Consider the following 17,075-nt stretch of genomic DNA (forward strand, 5'->3'; position numbering starts at 1 on the left):
ATCGTGTGTATGCAAGGCAGGCTTGACAAAAATCACGTTGAGAAAAACATTGTTTTTTTCTAGGACATTAAAAATGGTCGTGTGTGCGCGACATAATTGCCAGCATGTCCAGAAGCAGCAACGCTTTGGCAGGAAAAATGCTGCATGTGTATAAACGCGTCTAAACATGTATTACTGCTAGATGCGTCAAACGCTTTATTGTTAATTAACTTGAATGGCCAGGATAGGTACATACAGTGTCTTGAATGAGTATTTATACCCTTTGAAATTTTCCACTTTTTGTCAATTTGCAATAAAAAAAATTTACACAGTTTTGTCTCTTGCTGTGCTGACTGCTTTTACATACTTAGGGACTGGCTCGAATTAACGTTTAATATTTTCGTTGGAAACGGTGAGGGCGGGAGGAGTAGTAATTGGTCGTGTCTGAGAGTGTCATGTGACTCGTCTGTCTGGCAAGCCGGCTGATCTTACAGTTTAGTATAAAAGAGTTGTCACGCTGTGGTGAAGATGGTGGCGAAAAAAAAGTGCGGAATCGTTTTGAACAACCCTCCTTCTTCAATGAAGATATTGATATCCTACATCCTAACATATTATTTTGTAAACATGGTTAACAGCACTTTGATATAAACTTTTTGTTTACAGAGTAGGCAATTACTGTATTTATGAGTGCCACTATGGAATGTATTGTATATCAACAGTCGGACAGGAGCTTACATCAGTCAAGAGACCTCATTACTTAATCACTGTATATTTATTATAGTAGTATTTTGTTTTCCTCTTATCCTGTTAATGGCTCTCTAAGGATTTTACCGTCTTGGGTTACATTTAAGAAATCTCTCATTAATTATTGTTGCATATTGTAATTGTATCTGCTTAAACACAGAGCACATCAGGGATCAGATTATACACACCAGGGAGGGCTTCTACCACAAGGGAACAAAATGCTTCACAGCATGGCAAACATTTCAGCATCAATTTAAATTATTTTCATAGAACTGTAAATTAAAAAATGCAATGTGTTTAAAGTATATGTAAAGACAGTTACTTGCACATAAGTTTTAGTAGGTTATTGTAGCTGAAAATTCTATTCAGTCTTTTGAAACTCTAGCAGGACCAATCACTGTGTAGCACCCTCCTAGGTAGGTGCTAGAGAGAGAGTAAAGGTTACCCTGCCTACCAGGGAGCAGTGATCCATTGAAAGGATCTGCTTATTGTGCTCTGATGCTGCTCATGTTGTCTGCCTGTTTCAAACTGGTACAATAGGACTGGGCGTATTGGACAGTGGGAGGTAACCTGACAAATGGGAGCATAAGTGTAGTTACAGCCCTGGCCATTGGCAGGTGCCTCAAGGCATGCTGGGTGACTGTATATACACCTAGGGTACATGTGCTCTGGGTTTCGGGTGGAGAGCAGGGTCCAGGAGAGTGGGGGTTGCTGCCCCTTGTCAGAAGAGGTTGCCATGCGGCCTCAGGTGGTCGACCTGAGGGCCGGAAGTACAGAAGCTGCAACCCAAATGTCCTGTAGATCTGACTAGAAGGGAGACGTGGCTACACATTATGTTAAGCATAAACATCCCATAATGGTTCGATAAAAAGGTAAAGTGGTTACAATATTAATCTCATCTCCAAGAGCTGATCAGACAGAAACAATAAGTGACTCAATTAAAATGCACAGCTAGGAGGCACACAGTGGGCAACCCATACTTAACAATAAACACATAACACCTTAATAAATAGACTATAGCAGGAGACCCCAGTAGTGAGGCTGTTTGAGTTGATTAAGTTAACATCTGCTCTGAGTCTCACAGTTTAAAGCAGTCATTGTTGATTTGGGCATAGAGAGTCCCCAAATATGCATCTGGGTCCTTCAGTTCCCAGAGTCTGTGCGTTTTGGACTTGAACCTGAAGTATGACCACTCCAAGGGTCTCTCTGGCAAACACCTCCCAAGAATAGATCCCCCTTCAAAAGTCAGGGTCAATAGGCAAGAGGCTACCCTGCAGTCCCCTCCAAAAGCCCCTATCCTGGTTGGGTCTGTCACAGGCCATCTCTTTGCTGTATTTGGGCTGTCTCGTCGCTGGATTTGGGCCGTCACTTTGCTGCATTTGGGGACGTCACTTTGCTGCATTTTGGGACGTCACTTTGCTGCATTCGGGGACGTCATTTTGCTGCATTCGGGGACGTCACTTTGCTGCATTCGGGGACGTCACTTTGCTGCATTCGGGGACGTCACTTTGCTGCATTCGGGGACGTCACTTTGCTGCATTCGGGGACGTCACTTTGCTGCATTCGGGGACGTCACTTTGCTGCATTCGGGGACGTCACTTTGCTGCATTCGGGGACGTCACTTTGCTGCATTCGGGGACGTCACTTTGCTGGATATCGGGCTATTGAAATTATCTGTAAGTGTATCTGAGATTTGGTAATTGCTGGATATTTCTACTATTTCTAGGTGTGTGGGGGTGGAGACCAGGGGTGGTCTAAGGGGGCAGTTCTAGGGTGGGTAGGGGCAGAGACAGGCTTGGCCTATGAGAGGGGTGTGGCATCTAAGAATTGGTGGTCTGCAATATAATAAATATTTGCTTTTTGGTTTTAATATTGCATAAATGTGAAGATTATATAATAATCAAGTGTTCAATTCTTGAGCTCACCTTGGGTGGAACCCACCTTCATCATATCAGCTTCCAGACCAAGTACAAGATCTTTATTCAATTACAAAAGCACCAGTCCTTTTTACAGCACCCATAAAGCAAGGGAACAAAAGGTAAGTGTCCCAGGGGGGAAGCTAGGAAGGCATTGTGGGTGTTCACATGTTTAAATCTATATGTTGCTATGTATATATTTAACTTTATACATTTTTATTCAAACGGTGTCCCTGTTGGTGGCTAGAAGAAATAGACCTGCTCATAGCCACTGATATTCCCTGTGTATGTTGGTGTCCAATTGTAAATCAGAGCTGATCCCTCCTCTTTAGCACTTGGAAAGTGATTTGAGTTTTTCCTGGCTGTAATACAAAATTGAAAAATGCATAAAAATATTAAAACAGAAATGTTTCACACTGGGAACTTTTATATAAAATGTCTCCAAGTGCTCATGAACTCTGACTGCAATTGTACTAAAATTTACCTTAATTGGTCTTTAATAAATACCTTTCTGAATGACTAAAACCTTTTGGTACATGATTCTTTGCTGTGCTATCGACCTCTCACTGAACCTTTCTCTCCCTTTCTAGACCATATCAAATTATTTTTTTATTTCTTTGAACTTACTCTAGTGAAAAAAAACTTTACCCCCAGTGATGCCATCAACAGGTTGGTACGCGCCTTACAGGGACAGCTGCTTGGGAGGTCAGTTCCTTCTGAAGCAACCCCCCAGAATAACATCTTCCAAAAGCCCTTTCCCTACTCACAGTGTCTGCGTTCGGATTCACCCACCCGCTGCTGCCCACAGGGCCGCCAACAGGGGGGTAGAGGCAGTACACCTGTAAGAGGCCCGGATGGTAACCCCCTTCTTTTTTTTTTATAAGGGGTCCGGAGGTCTCCAGGGCCCCGGATGACACCCCCCCCTTTTTTTTATATATACTTTATATATATATATATATATATATATATATATATATATATATATATATATATATATATATATATATATATATATATATATATATATATATTAGGGTTGTCCCGATACCACTTTTTTAAGACTGAGTACAAGTACCGATACTTTTTTTCAAGTACTCGCCGATACCGAATACCTTTTTTTTTAATCTCATGTGACAGTGGCACATGTGTCAGTAGTTTTTTTTTTATCTTTAACAATTTGTTTTAAATTTTTTACAATTTTTTTTTATCTTTTGTTTTTTTATTCTTTATTTTTTTTTTCAGCCCTGTTGGGGGGGCTTTGGTGAGATATCAGGGGTCTTAACAGACCTTTGACATCTTCCCTTTGAGACAGGGAAAGGGACTAGGGACATATGTTCCCATGTCCCTTTCTCAGCAGCATCAGCTTCGCTGAAAATTAAAGGAGAGAAGACAGCGTCTTCTCTTCATTCATAAACTGAAACATTGTAATCACAGTTTACAATGTTTCAGTTATGTGATCACTGACTCTGTCCATTCGGAGCAGTAAGGAGCCAGATTTACTGGCTCCTACCCCGCTCTCCATCCTGACATTTCCAGGGGGTGGAGGAGGAGCATGGAAGGGGAGAGAAACACGGCGGGATGCACGGGATACACGGCGGGGCGCACGGGATACACGGCAGGATGCACGGGATACATGGAGGGATGCACGGGATACACGTCGTTATACACGGAGGGAGGGAGACAGACTGTAGAAAAACGGAGGGGGGCTGGAGGACACGGGACAGTCAGCGGTGATCGTGTATGGGGGAGTTACAAGCATCAATCACCGCTGATTTTAAAGCAGCTGAAAGATGCGCAGGGGGAGGGGTGTAGAGAGAAGCGGAGAAATAAATTTTAAATCTATACAGCGGTGATCGGTGCTTGCAACTTCCCCACGCACTGATCACCGCTGACAGTACAAGTATCGGGTGAAGCATCGGGAGCATTTGCCCGAGTACAAGTACTCGGGCTAATGCTTGGTATCGGTCCGGATACCGATACTAGTATCGGTATCGGGACAACCCTAATATATATATATGTATATATTTTTTTTTTATTAAAGGGCCCATAGGTCCCCAGGGCCCCGGATGGCAACCCCCCATTTTTTTTTATAAAAAATAAATAAAAATGTTATATATACTTTTTACTTATTTTTATTAAAGTGCCCAGAGGTCCCCAGGGCCCTGGATGGCTACCCCCCTTTTTTTTTATAATTTTTTTATATATATATATTTGTCTTTATTTTAGGGCTGTTACTGATCAAAATTTTTCTGTTCAATCAATCGTTTTTTTTAATCGATTAATCGACTAATTTCGATTAATTATAACGCACATACAGATCCAACTACTTTTAGCTGATCTCCTTGCAGGCTGATTCCCAGTGCAGCTACCAACCACTGAAAAAATGGATAGCAGGATACAAAAAAACACACAAAGGCAGCGCTCGATGGGAATAGCATTAAAACTTTTATAGTCTTCAAGTAGGTAACAAAATAAATATTGCACTGGAGATAAAATCGATGTAGCTACATAAACTGTAAAAATGGTGCGAGTAATACCAAACGATACTAAAATCAGTCATAAAAACATGTAGCTAAGTATGATACTGGTATAAAAATGTGTACAATGATACCACTGCTGAATCCAGATGAGCAGAGGTTAACATCAGTCCGTTGGCATGTAGATGTCCCGTGAAGGAAACTATCACAACTCCCAGTGGATGGCTGTAGAATCCCAGGTTGATAGAGGGAAGTGGTAGAGGGAAGTGTAACAGCCCTTGTGTGTGGCAGATAGTAAGGTCCCGCCGGCATGCAGATATGAAGGCACAGCAAAGAAGCCCTTCAGATGGACACAGCAAGCCCCGACGGTGTCCGTGACGTTACTGGATCTCCGATGGAACTCCCTGAAGGCCCAGAAGCCGGCGGATCGGTGAGTACCAATCAAAAGAATTTTAATCGATCAAAAAGATTTTGATCGATCAAAAAAATTAAAGATTAATCGATTAATTAAAAGTTAATTTGCACAGCCCTACTTTATTTCTTATTTTGTAAAGCCCCCGCCCCCCCCCTGCTTCTCAATTTTCTCAATTAGCGGCAACCCCCCCCCCCCCCCCTGGTTCTCTGCTCCAGGGGGCCATGCCTGAAGCTGTGTAAGGGGCCCCATAATTCCTGATAGTGAGAAAGGAAACTGTCGCTCCAGGTGAGTGCACTCAGCAATCAGTGTCCTCTCAGAAGCGTGGGTGCAGGCAATGCACGGAGCGAAGACTGGAGAAAAAGACTGGACAGCCGCACTTCCACAAAATTCTTAAAATATTGCCTTTAATAGTAAAAAATGGAAACAGCACTACAAATCACAGCAGACAGTGTGGTGGATAGCTGACGCGTTTCGCACTGGGGTATGAGCGCTTAGTCATAGCTATGACTAAGCGCTGATACCCCAGTGGAAGTGCGGCTGTCCAGTCTTTTTCTCCAGTCTTCGCCCCATAATTCCTGATGGCGGCCCTGGCTGCCCACATGTCAAATTTTGCCATTCAACTGTACACAGCTCCGAAGTGGATGCACACAAAGCAAAAAGAGGCTTAGTACAAAAAATGGGTCCCAGGGCCCGACTGAATGAGCCCTTTGGAGTAAAAAAGGAAACTGGAGTATCCAAAGCAAATGCAACAAAGCATAGGGAGAACTTGCAAGTAGTGTCCTTGTTGGGATTCAAACTGGGGACCCTAGTGATGCAAGGTAGCCCACTAAGCCACATATAAATGTGTTGCACCCTACTGATTTTCATGAACATAAATTTATTAGTCTTTTATTTTTCTTGATTCTCAAATTGTTTACACAATAGTTATGCATTATAAATATGTTAATTATAGTAAACCTATTACCTTCATTAACAAAGAAGTTGGCCATATATTGTGATAACCATATTGCATTTTCAGAGTGTGGGTAGGCATAGTCCCGGTTCCACTGGAAGCGATTCACTTCTGGATGCCACTGCACTCCATAGATAGGGTAATCTCGAGCTATGGACATAGGAGAACGTATTTAGTTATTAATTGCACTCCTAATATATAGTAATAGCTAAAATATATATTAGAAACATAGTTATAAAGCTTTTTTCCAGTTTTGTTCTTTAACCGCTTGCTGACTGCCTCACGCAGTTATACGTCGTCAGAATGGCACGGGCAGGCAAAGCAATGTATATATACGTTGCTTTGCATCTGATGTCCGCCGGTGTCCCGCGATCGGGTCACGGAACGGCAGAACGGGGGGATGCCTTTGTAAACAAGGCATCTACCTGTTCTGCCTAGTGACAGGACACTGATCGTCTGCTCCCTCCCATCGGGAGCAGCGATCAGTGTTGTGTCAAAGTAAGCCCTGCCCCACACATTTAGAATCACGCCCTAGGACACACTTAACCCCTTCCTAGCCCTCTAGTGGTTAACCCCTTCCCGGCCAGTCACATTTACACAGTAATCAGTGCTTTTTTATAGCACTGATCGCTGTATAAATGTGAATGGTCCCAAAACTATTTGAGTCAAACGTGTCCAATGTGTCCGCCATAATGTTGCAGTCATGATAAAAATCGCTGATCGCCGCCATTACTAGTTACACATTTTTTTTTATGAAAATGCCATAAAACTATCCCCCAAACCAATCAATACACACTTATTGCGATTTTTTTTTTAAACAAAAATATGTAGAAGAATATGTATCAGCCTAAACTGAGGGAAAAAATATTTTTTTATATATTTTTTGGGGATATTTATTATAGCAAAAAGTAAAAAATATTGCTTTTTTTTCAAAATTGTCACTCTATTTTTGTTTATAGAGTAAAAAATAAAAACCGCAAAGGATGTCAATTTTGTGTGGGAGCTACGTTGCACAACCACACAATTGTCAGTTAAAGCGACGCAGTGCTGAATCGCAAAAGGTGGCTGGTCATTGGGCAGCCAAATCCTCCGGAGCTGAAGTGGTTATTCGAAAATTTCAATACCCAATACCTGTTAAATGGGGGAAAAAAACTGCGGTGGACCTATCCTAAAGTGTGGAGGCTTTGGATACGGGTATACACACTGGTCAATATGGTCCTTCATATCAATGTGATGAAGGATCCATGGGATGCACTCTTAAATAAACCAATTGCAGAAGCCACTTGCCAGCAACGCACCCTCATAACACATTTTTATGGTGATGAAGAAAACGAGTGCGCGGTCATGGAAAATGCCTATCCTCAGTTTCGAAGTGGTCAAGAGTCTAATTCATGGAATGCTTAGCAATAAAAATGTATTCTTAATCACATGCAGGATAGATTCTTAAGAGTTTGGCAAAACTGGCTTGACCTGTTCCCTCATCTTAAATGACTTACCGCTTCCTGGTACTGTAGCCACTTTCACCTGAGCCGACACAAGCCCTGGGGCACCCCACTTCCCTATTTTCTCTCTTTTAATCCACTTTCTTTCCTTAGCTACTGTACCCCCCTTTTTTCTTCTTTGTTCTGTTTTGGACTTTTTAATGCTTTGGATGCACTCTCCTCCCCATTTTGGAATATGACTGTCTTTTCCTTGCTTCACCCCCTCTCCACCCCACTTTTTTTTTTGTTCGGCCTTTCTGTGAAGCACTTTTCTTGGCTACAGTGTAGTTAGTACGGCCGAGGCCAGTAAGTTTGATACTGCTCCTATTGCCCTACAGGGATGTGGGGGATTTTTGTGTTTCTGTCCACAAACACATGTACACCTGCATAATAAAATTACTTTTGTTCTTATGCGACCTGGTCTTCGACAAATGGAACATCTAGGTCATAATCCTTTGTTTACATGTTGTACTTAATTTTTTGTCAAGCGTGGACATTTTGTGTACTTGTTTACTGGATTGTACTCTCTATTTGCACCATAGGCGTACTGTTTTTTTTTTTATATCACAATGTACAGTATAACATTTACTATCATCTGTGCCCAGTCTTGCCACACAGAGTTAATCCAGCTCTGAGCAATCCTCTTTTATTGTTCAGTGAAATAAAACGGACTTAAGTGACAGGTTATTTACATATCTCATGCACTAGCTTGGAGACAGGCATTATTTTTTAATTCCCGCCCCCACTCCTTTTCTGAAGTCATGTGGTTACTTTTCTGGATTTTGACTGGATGTTAGTGATCGTAGCAGAATTTAGTGTAAGGAAAACAAAAGAGATAACAAGGGGAGTGTAGAGGAGGGCGGGGAGTCTACAGACATCACGACTTCACCCACCGAGCTCCAGACAACAGACCCACCCACAGAATCTGCAGTTTTTCAGTTCTTATAACAGACAGAGGGGAGACATTTGACAGGTAAGGATACATGCAGGAGGCATCTATATCCTTATAGATCAGCACTATGGCAGTAGTTTAGAAAGGATGAGAGTGGGTTAACATCCACTTTTGATAAAAGAAAAAAAAAAGTTTTCAATGCTCACATCCACTCCAGTTATGTCCAAGCAGACTTGCTTCCTCCATTCCCAGTTGTTGCCTCATGTTTCAGGATGAATGATGTCCAGTGTCATCCAAACCACTTTCTGGTAGTCCAGGCTGTCAAAGACTCACCCCCTTTCCAGTGGCTCGTCATAACGTATTGAGGGATCACAGTACTTCTGAGCTGAATGGCATTCATACAGCATCATGTGCAATTGAAAGGCCACCTAGTGCTTCTCCCCAGAAAAAATATGAAGGACCATGACATTACCAGACTAGCATGTTGGAAAAAGTGTATGTAGGGTTTAGGGTTTTTCTTTAAACTCATCTGAGAGGGACTTCATGTGGCATTAGGTGTCAACAGAGTTTCCATTTAAAGCCTAACTCAGGACAAATTTTTGGCTTGAGTAGGGTAGGTAGCGTTTGAGTAGAGTGGGGGGAGAGTATTTATGTTAGTCTTTTATTTCTGTCTGTAAACCTACTGGGGAGATTTTCCCTCACTCCCTGTCCCTGTGACAGCTGCAAAAAAAGAATGGAGCGTGCAGTAGACACTGGATGACATGGACAGCAATAAAAACATTGTCAGAATGGCTTTACCAGTAGGTGAGTATGTTGAGTGGTGCTGGGTATATAGAAACAAACACCTTTTGGTGCCTGTTTTGCAGCCATTGACTAACTGTTTTGTCAATACAGAGTCACCTAAGTGATCTGACATTTACCAGAACTAAGATATCCATTTTAGGTCTCATTATGAATTTTGGAATATTTTTAGATAGCAATTTAAAGTGTGCTATTATAAATATTAGATATCTTATCACCATTCTCAGCTGGTTATGCCAACTTACCCTCAAAAGTTGAAATAAATTCCACTCCTTTCGTATCTCGATTTGTGGACAGGATCCGATAAAACTCAGATAGCTTCTTGTTTGCATAAAAAACCTGAATATAATAATATTAATAAGCATAGTAAAAAAGATAATAGAAGTAGTAGAGACTTTAACATGCATAAGCAGTTTTGCTATAGAAACGCAAACCTTTCTACTCATGATTGGACACCACGAGGCAAGATATAAACATCTTCCAGCGTGTACACTATATTGTCAAAAGTTAAGAACTTTAATGGTATCCCAGTCAATATTGAGTTGGCCCACCCTTTGCAGCTATAACGGCTTCAACTCTTCTGGAAAAGGCTGTCCACAAGGTTTAGGAGTGTCTATGGGAATGTCTGACCATTCTTCCAGAAGCGCATTAGTGAGGTCAGGCATTAATGTTGGACGAGAAGGCCTGGCTTGCAGTCTCTGCTCTAAATCATCCCAAATGTGTTCTATTGGGTTGAGGTCAGCACTCCGTGCAGACCAGTTACGTTCCTCCACCCCAAACTCTTTTGTCCATGTCTTTATGGACCTTGTTTGTGCACTGGTGCGCAGTCATGTTGGAACAGGAAGGGGCCACCCCCAAACTGTCCCCACAAAGATGGGACCATTAAATTGTCCAAAATGTCTTGGTATGCCGACGCCTTAAGAGTTTCCTTCACTGGAACTAAGGGGCCAAGCCCAACCCCTGAAAAAAACACACACACCATAATCCCCCACCACCTAATGATTTGGACCTGTGCAAAAAGCAAGGTCTGTAATGACATGGATGAGTTTGGGGTGGAGGAACTCAACATGAAAGAATACCTATGGGATGAATTAGAGAGGAGACTGCGAGCCAGGCCTTCTCTTTTAATCATCCTTTATTTGATTTTAAACAACAAGGAAAACAGAGATTCACGAGTACAATCCAAAGAAAAGAAAAAGGAAAAAGAAACCAAACCCGAGGGGTATTCCTCTGGTTTAACCCCCTTTGATCACATATAACAGGAATATCCATTTATTTACCCATGGAAAGAAAACAAACATTTCAAAAACCATTTCCCCATCAAATTATTCTTCATTTATAACCAGGGGAAGGAAAAACAAATTACATTTTAAATGTTCTTATCCCTGTTTCTTTCCCCTCCCTCACTCCTCAAAAGTCGGGGCTCTCACCCTGATAACACCTTTATTATCCCGTTTCGGTTTCGTCCCCTTCATAGCAGGAAACCAAAATCCCGCCATGATTGGGACATTTCCCCTGTATCTCCTTGTTTACTTTACCTGACCCCCCCCCCCCCCAGTCCCTAACCCATCCCCAATACCCATTAAACCCCCCAAAAAAAAGAGAAAAAAGAAAAAAAAAAGAAAAGCAACGCCTCTGCCTGTCTCCCCCCCACGGACCCCGCAGCAGTCATCCCACCTTCAGTCTACATCCATCAAGGCTTTCCCCTCCTCCGAATATCTGAATATGTTCCATTCCGCCCACGTTTCCAAGTAAACCCTCCGCTTCTGCCTTGAGGTCCATACTAGGTCCTCCATTCTATTCAAGTTTTCCACTCTATTAAGCCACATCTTAATGGATGGGGCCCTTGTCTGTTTCCACAGCCCTGGAATACAAGCCCGGGCCGCGTTCAGGAGATGACACACCACTGATTTCCTGTAACGCCTCACTGATATTTCCACATCCTGAAGTATGAAAAAAGACCATTCAATTGGTAGTTGTTCCCTACAAAATCTTTGTGTAATTTCCCGGACCCTACTCCACTAACTTAGAATCTTAGGACAGGCCCAAAAGATATGCATTAGGGTTCCTCCTTCCCGCCCCCACACCTCCAACATCTGTCTGTCATGTGTGGAAAACATTTACTCAAAATCTCGGGGGTCTGATACCACTGAGACAAGATTTTATAATTCATCTCTTGTGTCTTTATACACATGGATGTTTCGAAAATATTCCCTATTATCTTGGTTTTTTGATCTTCTGTAAAAGGTCTTCCTAATTTCCGTTCCCACTTATTAAAGAAGGGTAACTGAGAGTCCGCTGATGGAGTATTAAGTAACGCACTAATTCTTGAGAGGGAGTGCCGTAAAGTCCCCTTCCCGCTACAGTACCTCTCGAACATTGTCAGGCTTCGGCAGTATCTAACTGGTGGTTTTAAGGTGTCTAAGAAGTGGTACAATTGTAAGGATCTCCAAAAGTCTAGTTGGTAGGGCAAGTCTTTCCTCTCCATTTCCTGCCTGGGGATCCAAGCGCCCTCCCTCAAGAAATGCGATGCTTGGAACCACCCCTGTTCCATTAGCTTACTAAAGGGGCCGTTCAATGACCCTGGTACAAACTGCGGATTTCCCAGAATTGGAAAAAGGGGTGAGTCCTCCGTCGATAGTACCCCCTTACAAATAGCTTGTGTGCCACCCGCAAGGTGGGGCCTATCAGCGGATGTCTTTTCATTTCTATTGGGAGAGCCCGGTAACACCATGCTGCCCGCTGTAGGACACTGCCGCATTGGTCCTGCTCTAGCCCCGGCCATAACTTTTCTCCAGTATGTCGGCTCCAGTCAATAAGTCGACCCAGTAATGTTGCTTGGTAATATCTAAAAATAGATATTCTGGGGCCGCAATTCCTCCGTCCCGTTTGGCCAATGATATAATATGAGCCTTAATTCTTGGGCGTTTATTTGCCCAAATAAACTTATTAATGAGAGCCTGTACCTGCCTGAAGAAAGCTCTGGGTATTGCTATTGGGAGGGTCTGGAAGAGATACAAAAATTTGGGTAATATACTCATTTTAATGATGCTAGATCTCCCCAGCCATGAATGAAACCCCCTATGCCATCCATCCAGGAGGACCCGTGTTTTGGACAACAAGGGCAAAAAATTAAGTTTAAAAACTTGTGTTAGGTCCGCCGGTATGGAGGTTCCCAAGTATGTAAGGGTAGTGTCAGACCATTTAAATTTAAATTTAAATTTCAATATCCTTAATTCTCTCCCCGGGATCGCCACTCCCATCGCCTCCGATTTATCATAATTAATCTTGAAATTTGACCACTCACCGTACAGACCTAGTTCTTGTTCCAAATTGGGGAGGGATTCACTCGGGCTGGTCAAACTGAACATCATGTCATCAGCATAAGCTGAAATTTTATATTCTGTACCTCTCAGAGACACCCCCTTGATACCCGGGTTCAGGCGGATCCTGCTCAGTAGTGGTTCAACCGTCAGGGCAAATAAGAGCGGTGACAGGGGGCAACCCTGCCTTGTCCCGTTTGATAGTTTAAAAGGTGGTGACAATATTCCATTCACTCTCACCGGTGCCGTTGGTTGCGTGTAATTGCTTGTGATCCACTGCAGCATCTTTCTCCCGAACCCCATGTGCCTTAACACTGCAAACATAAATTGCCAGTTGATCCGGTCAAATGCTTTCTCTGCATCTGTACCTAAAAAGACACATGGGGTTCGGGTGGTGCCTACCAGATGGATCAAGTTCATAGTCTTGACTGTATTGTCTCGGGCTTCCCGCAACTGCACGAATCCCACCTGGTCTTTGTGGACAAGCCCTGGTATGTTCTGCTGTATCCGCCCTGCCAAGATCTTGGCAAAGAGCTTCAGGTCTTCGTTCAACAACGAAATTGGTCTATAACTCCCACATTGGGAGGGGTCCTTTCCTTCTTTAGGAATCACCGCTATCACCGCCTTTAATGACTCGTTATGAAGGGCGCCTGAGTCCCCTAGGCCGTTAAACAGATTTACCATAAATGGACCCAGTTCAGGCATAAAGGTTTTGTAATATTGAGTGGTATATCCGTCCGGCCCTGGTGCCTTTCCTCCCTTCCCCTTTTTCACTACCTGCTGCAGTTCGTCCATTGTAATTGGTTTTTCCATTTCCTGGGACATTTCTGGTCTTAGGCTCGGGATACCTGAGGTTGCTATGTAATTACCCATTTCCGCCTGGTCCTTAGGGTTTATTTGTAAGTTATATAGGGAGTTGTAAAAATCCCCAAACCTCCCTGCTATCTTTCTAGGCAGCACAATTTTCTCCCCCTCTGTACCAGGCCTTCTCATCTGCATCAGTGCCTTACCTCACCGATGTGCTTCTGGAAAAATGGTCAAACATTCCCATAGACACACTCCTAAACCTTGTGGACAGCCTTCCCAGAAGAGTTGAAGCTGTTATAGATGCAAAGGGTGGGCCAACTCAATATTACACCCTATGAACTAAGACTGTGATCACATTAAAGTTCATGTGTATGTAAAGGCAGGCATCCCAATACTTTTGACAATATAGTATATGTCCAGCCCAAATTTTTTTTTTAAAGACATTGGAAATATTAATATCTCTTTGGGGTATTACTGCTATCTGGGACTTTTCGAGAGATATTCCTTTACCTACTGTTTTGAAGTTAGAGATTTCCCCTCACTTTTTGTCTGAAGAAACATTTCTCACTAGGACCATGTATGAGTTTAAAAACAAAAAACACTTTTAGCTGAACACCTTAGCCTGCCTCTTCAGGACCACACATAAGACACAAATAATATCGTGAATGGTCCTGCAGGTAAAGTACGTTCCAAATTCTGCATGGCCTATAGATAATAATCACCGAAATACTTATGAATATATTGACATCTCCTCACCTCTGGGGTTAGGCCAAAGTGGTGGAAATTGGCAGTTATGTCCTCTCTGGTGACAGCATGGAGTAATTTTGGAGGAATGTGCCGAAACATTCTGCTGGAGGAGATGTCTGTAGAGAAAATATTAGAACATGAAGTGTATTTTCTACCTTGTGCTGGTAGGAAAACAATTTTCAAAATGTTCCACATTAACCACTTGCTTACTGGGCACATATACCCCCCTCCTGCCCAGGTGAAATTTCAGCTTTCGGCACTGCATCGCTTTAACTAACAATTGCGCGGTCGTGCGACGTGGCTCCCAAACAAAATTGACGTCCTTTTTTCCCCACAAGTAGAGCTTTCTTTTGGTGGTATTTAATCGCCTGTGCGGTTTTTATTTTTTGCGCTATAAACAAAAAAGTGAGACAATTTTGAAAAAAATACAATATTTTTTACTTCTTGCTATAATAAATATCCCAATTTAAAAAAAAAATAACATTTTTTTTCTCAGTTTAGGCCGATACGTATTCTTCTACATATTTTTGGTAAACAAAAAAAAAAAATCGCAATAAGCGACTGGTTTGCGCAAAAGTTATAGCGCTTACAAAATAGGGGACAGAATTATTTTTTTTTAATTATTTTTTTTACTAGAAATGGCGGCGATCTGCGATTTTTAATGGACTGCGACGTTATGGCGGACACATCGGACACATTTTTGGCGCCATTCACATTTATACTGCGATCAGTGCTATAAATATGCACTAATTACAGTATAAATGTGACTGGCATTGAAGGGGTTAACACTAGGGGGTGAGGAAGGGGTTAAATGTATCCCTGCTTAGTGTTCTAACTGTAGGTGGAGGGGGGGTGACTGGGGGGGTGACCGATCTATGTCTCTATGTACAAGAGACACAGATCGGTCTCCTCTCCAGAGACAGCACCGCTGTGTCTGTGTAAAACGGCAATGAGAGATGATCTCATATGTTTACATATGAGATCCTCTCTCATTGGCCGCACAGATCGCCTCGCGAACGGCCACTCTGATTGGCCGTTCGCGGCGATCTGTAATTGGCTGTGTCCGAGGGACACGGCCAACACAGATTTTCCCCGCAGCGCGCTCTGGAGCGCGCGCGGGGAACGCCCAAAGGGGCGGCCGTCAATTGACGGCGGTTTGGCTTTTGGGATCCGCACTGTAGCCGTCAATTGACGGCAGGCGGATCCCAAGTGGTTAATTAAACATCTAGAAATTGTACAGTGCTAAACAATGACCTAAGAAAATTGATCATACAAAAACATAAAAAATGTAAATTTCTCATACATATGCTTAAAATAGTAATCACAACCAATACAATTCTGCAACAAGAGCAAACTATGTGAAAAAATGGATTCAAATAATGTATCTAAGTTTTCAGAAATTGTTATAGTCTACTGTGAACATATCAGAAAATGTAATCCACCTAATCCTCACAAGCTCCTCTGTGACTCCCCTTAGGGCTGAATTTTGGGACGCTGCATGGCAGTGCGGTAATTGTTGCTGGCTCCCTCAAACTCTCACTGTTTCAGTGTTGGGGGTTTCCGTGTCTCGGTCCTCAGCTGATTACCTTCAGCAGTCTGCCATTCTAATATTAATTACCTGCTTTGATGCCTGCTCCCTAGCCGCCCTTAATCTAATGCTTTTACCAGCATAGAGTTTTACCTACTTTTGTTCCCCCTTGTTCGCTACGGTGGACCTTGGTCAGCGAAGCTTGCACTACGGTCCTTGACACCTGACTATACCCCCTGAAGAAGCGGTCACCCGCGAAACCGGTAGAGGTTCCTCTAGGACTCCTCCTCACAACCTCAGATACCCTACGGCGTTTTCCATCTGTAATAACACTCTGTATCTTTAAGTGAGGTGGTCCTAGCCTTGTTTTATATATAGAAAACTATGTTTTTATGTATAATAAATGAATTTTTTATTATATTGACTCATGTTATCAGTATCGAGAAAGTGCATTGATACACATTTTTACTGGGTAATAGTTTGCGTGAGTCTGCGGTACTAGCAGCCGCTACCCCTCTATTCCTGGTCCCCCTCTTTTTCCTAATTCATTTCGGATGATGGTACATTTTATTTTTTCTAATTAAACCAATCTGAGGCTATACTCAAACTCTTTGCATATGAGAGAAGAGCACTGAATGGTGGTGACACATTTGTTAAAGGGATAAGTTTGGCACAAAGTGTGTGAAGGAAGAAGAGTGATCAGGTGGTGGATTACATTTTGCGGTAAATTCACAGTAGACTTCTATAAATATTTATAAACACTAGTCAGATTCCAATATTTTTTCACCTAGTTCGGGTTTTGTTGCACAATTGTTTGGGTTATGATTATTTGTTATTGTATGCAGATGTATGAGATTTTTTTTTTTTATGTTTTCACATGATTAGCTCAGTGTTTCTCAACCATTTTTCAGTCGAGGCACTATTTAAAATGATAATCTCAAGTCACCCTTTAGAATTATGGACAGTGTAAGGGGTTAGCTCGGTAGTGGGTGTGTGACCCCTTGGATGGGTTC

At 42.5% G+C, this 17,075-nt stretch overlaps 1 protein-coding gene across 1 annotated transcript in view; it reads right to left on the minus strand.

Moving 5' to 3' along the window:
- Positions 1 to 2,569: 2,569 nt before the first annotated feature.
- Positions 2,570 to 17,075, minus strand: part of LOC120933180 (gamma-glutamyl hydrolase-like) — a 39,933-nt gene continuing 25,427 nt past the window's right edge. The window contains exons 7-10 of the mRNA XM_040346238.1: positions 14,544 to 14,650; positions 9,903 to 9,996; positions 6,496 to 6,633; positions 2,570 to 3,001 (exon numbers count right to left, since the gene is read on the minus strand). Coding sequence (XP_040202172.1) covers positions 2,883 to 3,001; positions 6,496 to 6,633; positions 9,903 to 9,996; positions 14,544 to 14,650 — 458 coding nt within the window. The 3' untranslated portion in view covers positions 2,570 to 2,882. The remainder of the gene's footprint in view (positions 3,002 to 6,495; positions 6,634 to 9,902; positions 9,997 to 14,543; positions 14,651 to 17,075) is intronic.

The sequence above is a fragment of the Rana temporaria genome, chromosome 3, assembly GCF_905171775.1.
Source record: "Rana temporaria chromosome 3, aRanTem1.1, whole genome shotgun sequence".
NCBI classification, from domain to species: domain Eukaryota; kingdom Metazoa; phylum Chordata; class Amphibia; order Anura; family Ranidae; genus Rana; species Rana temporaria.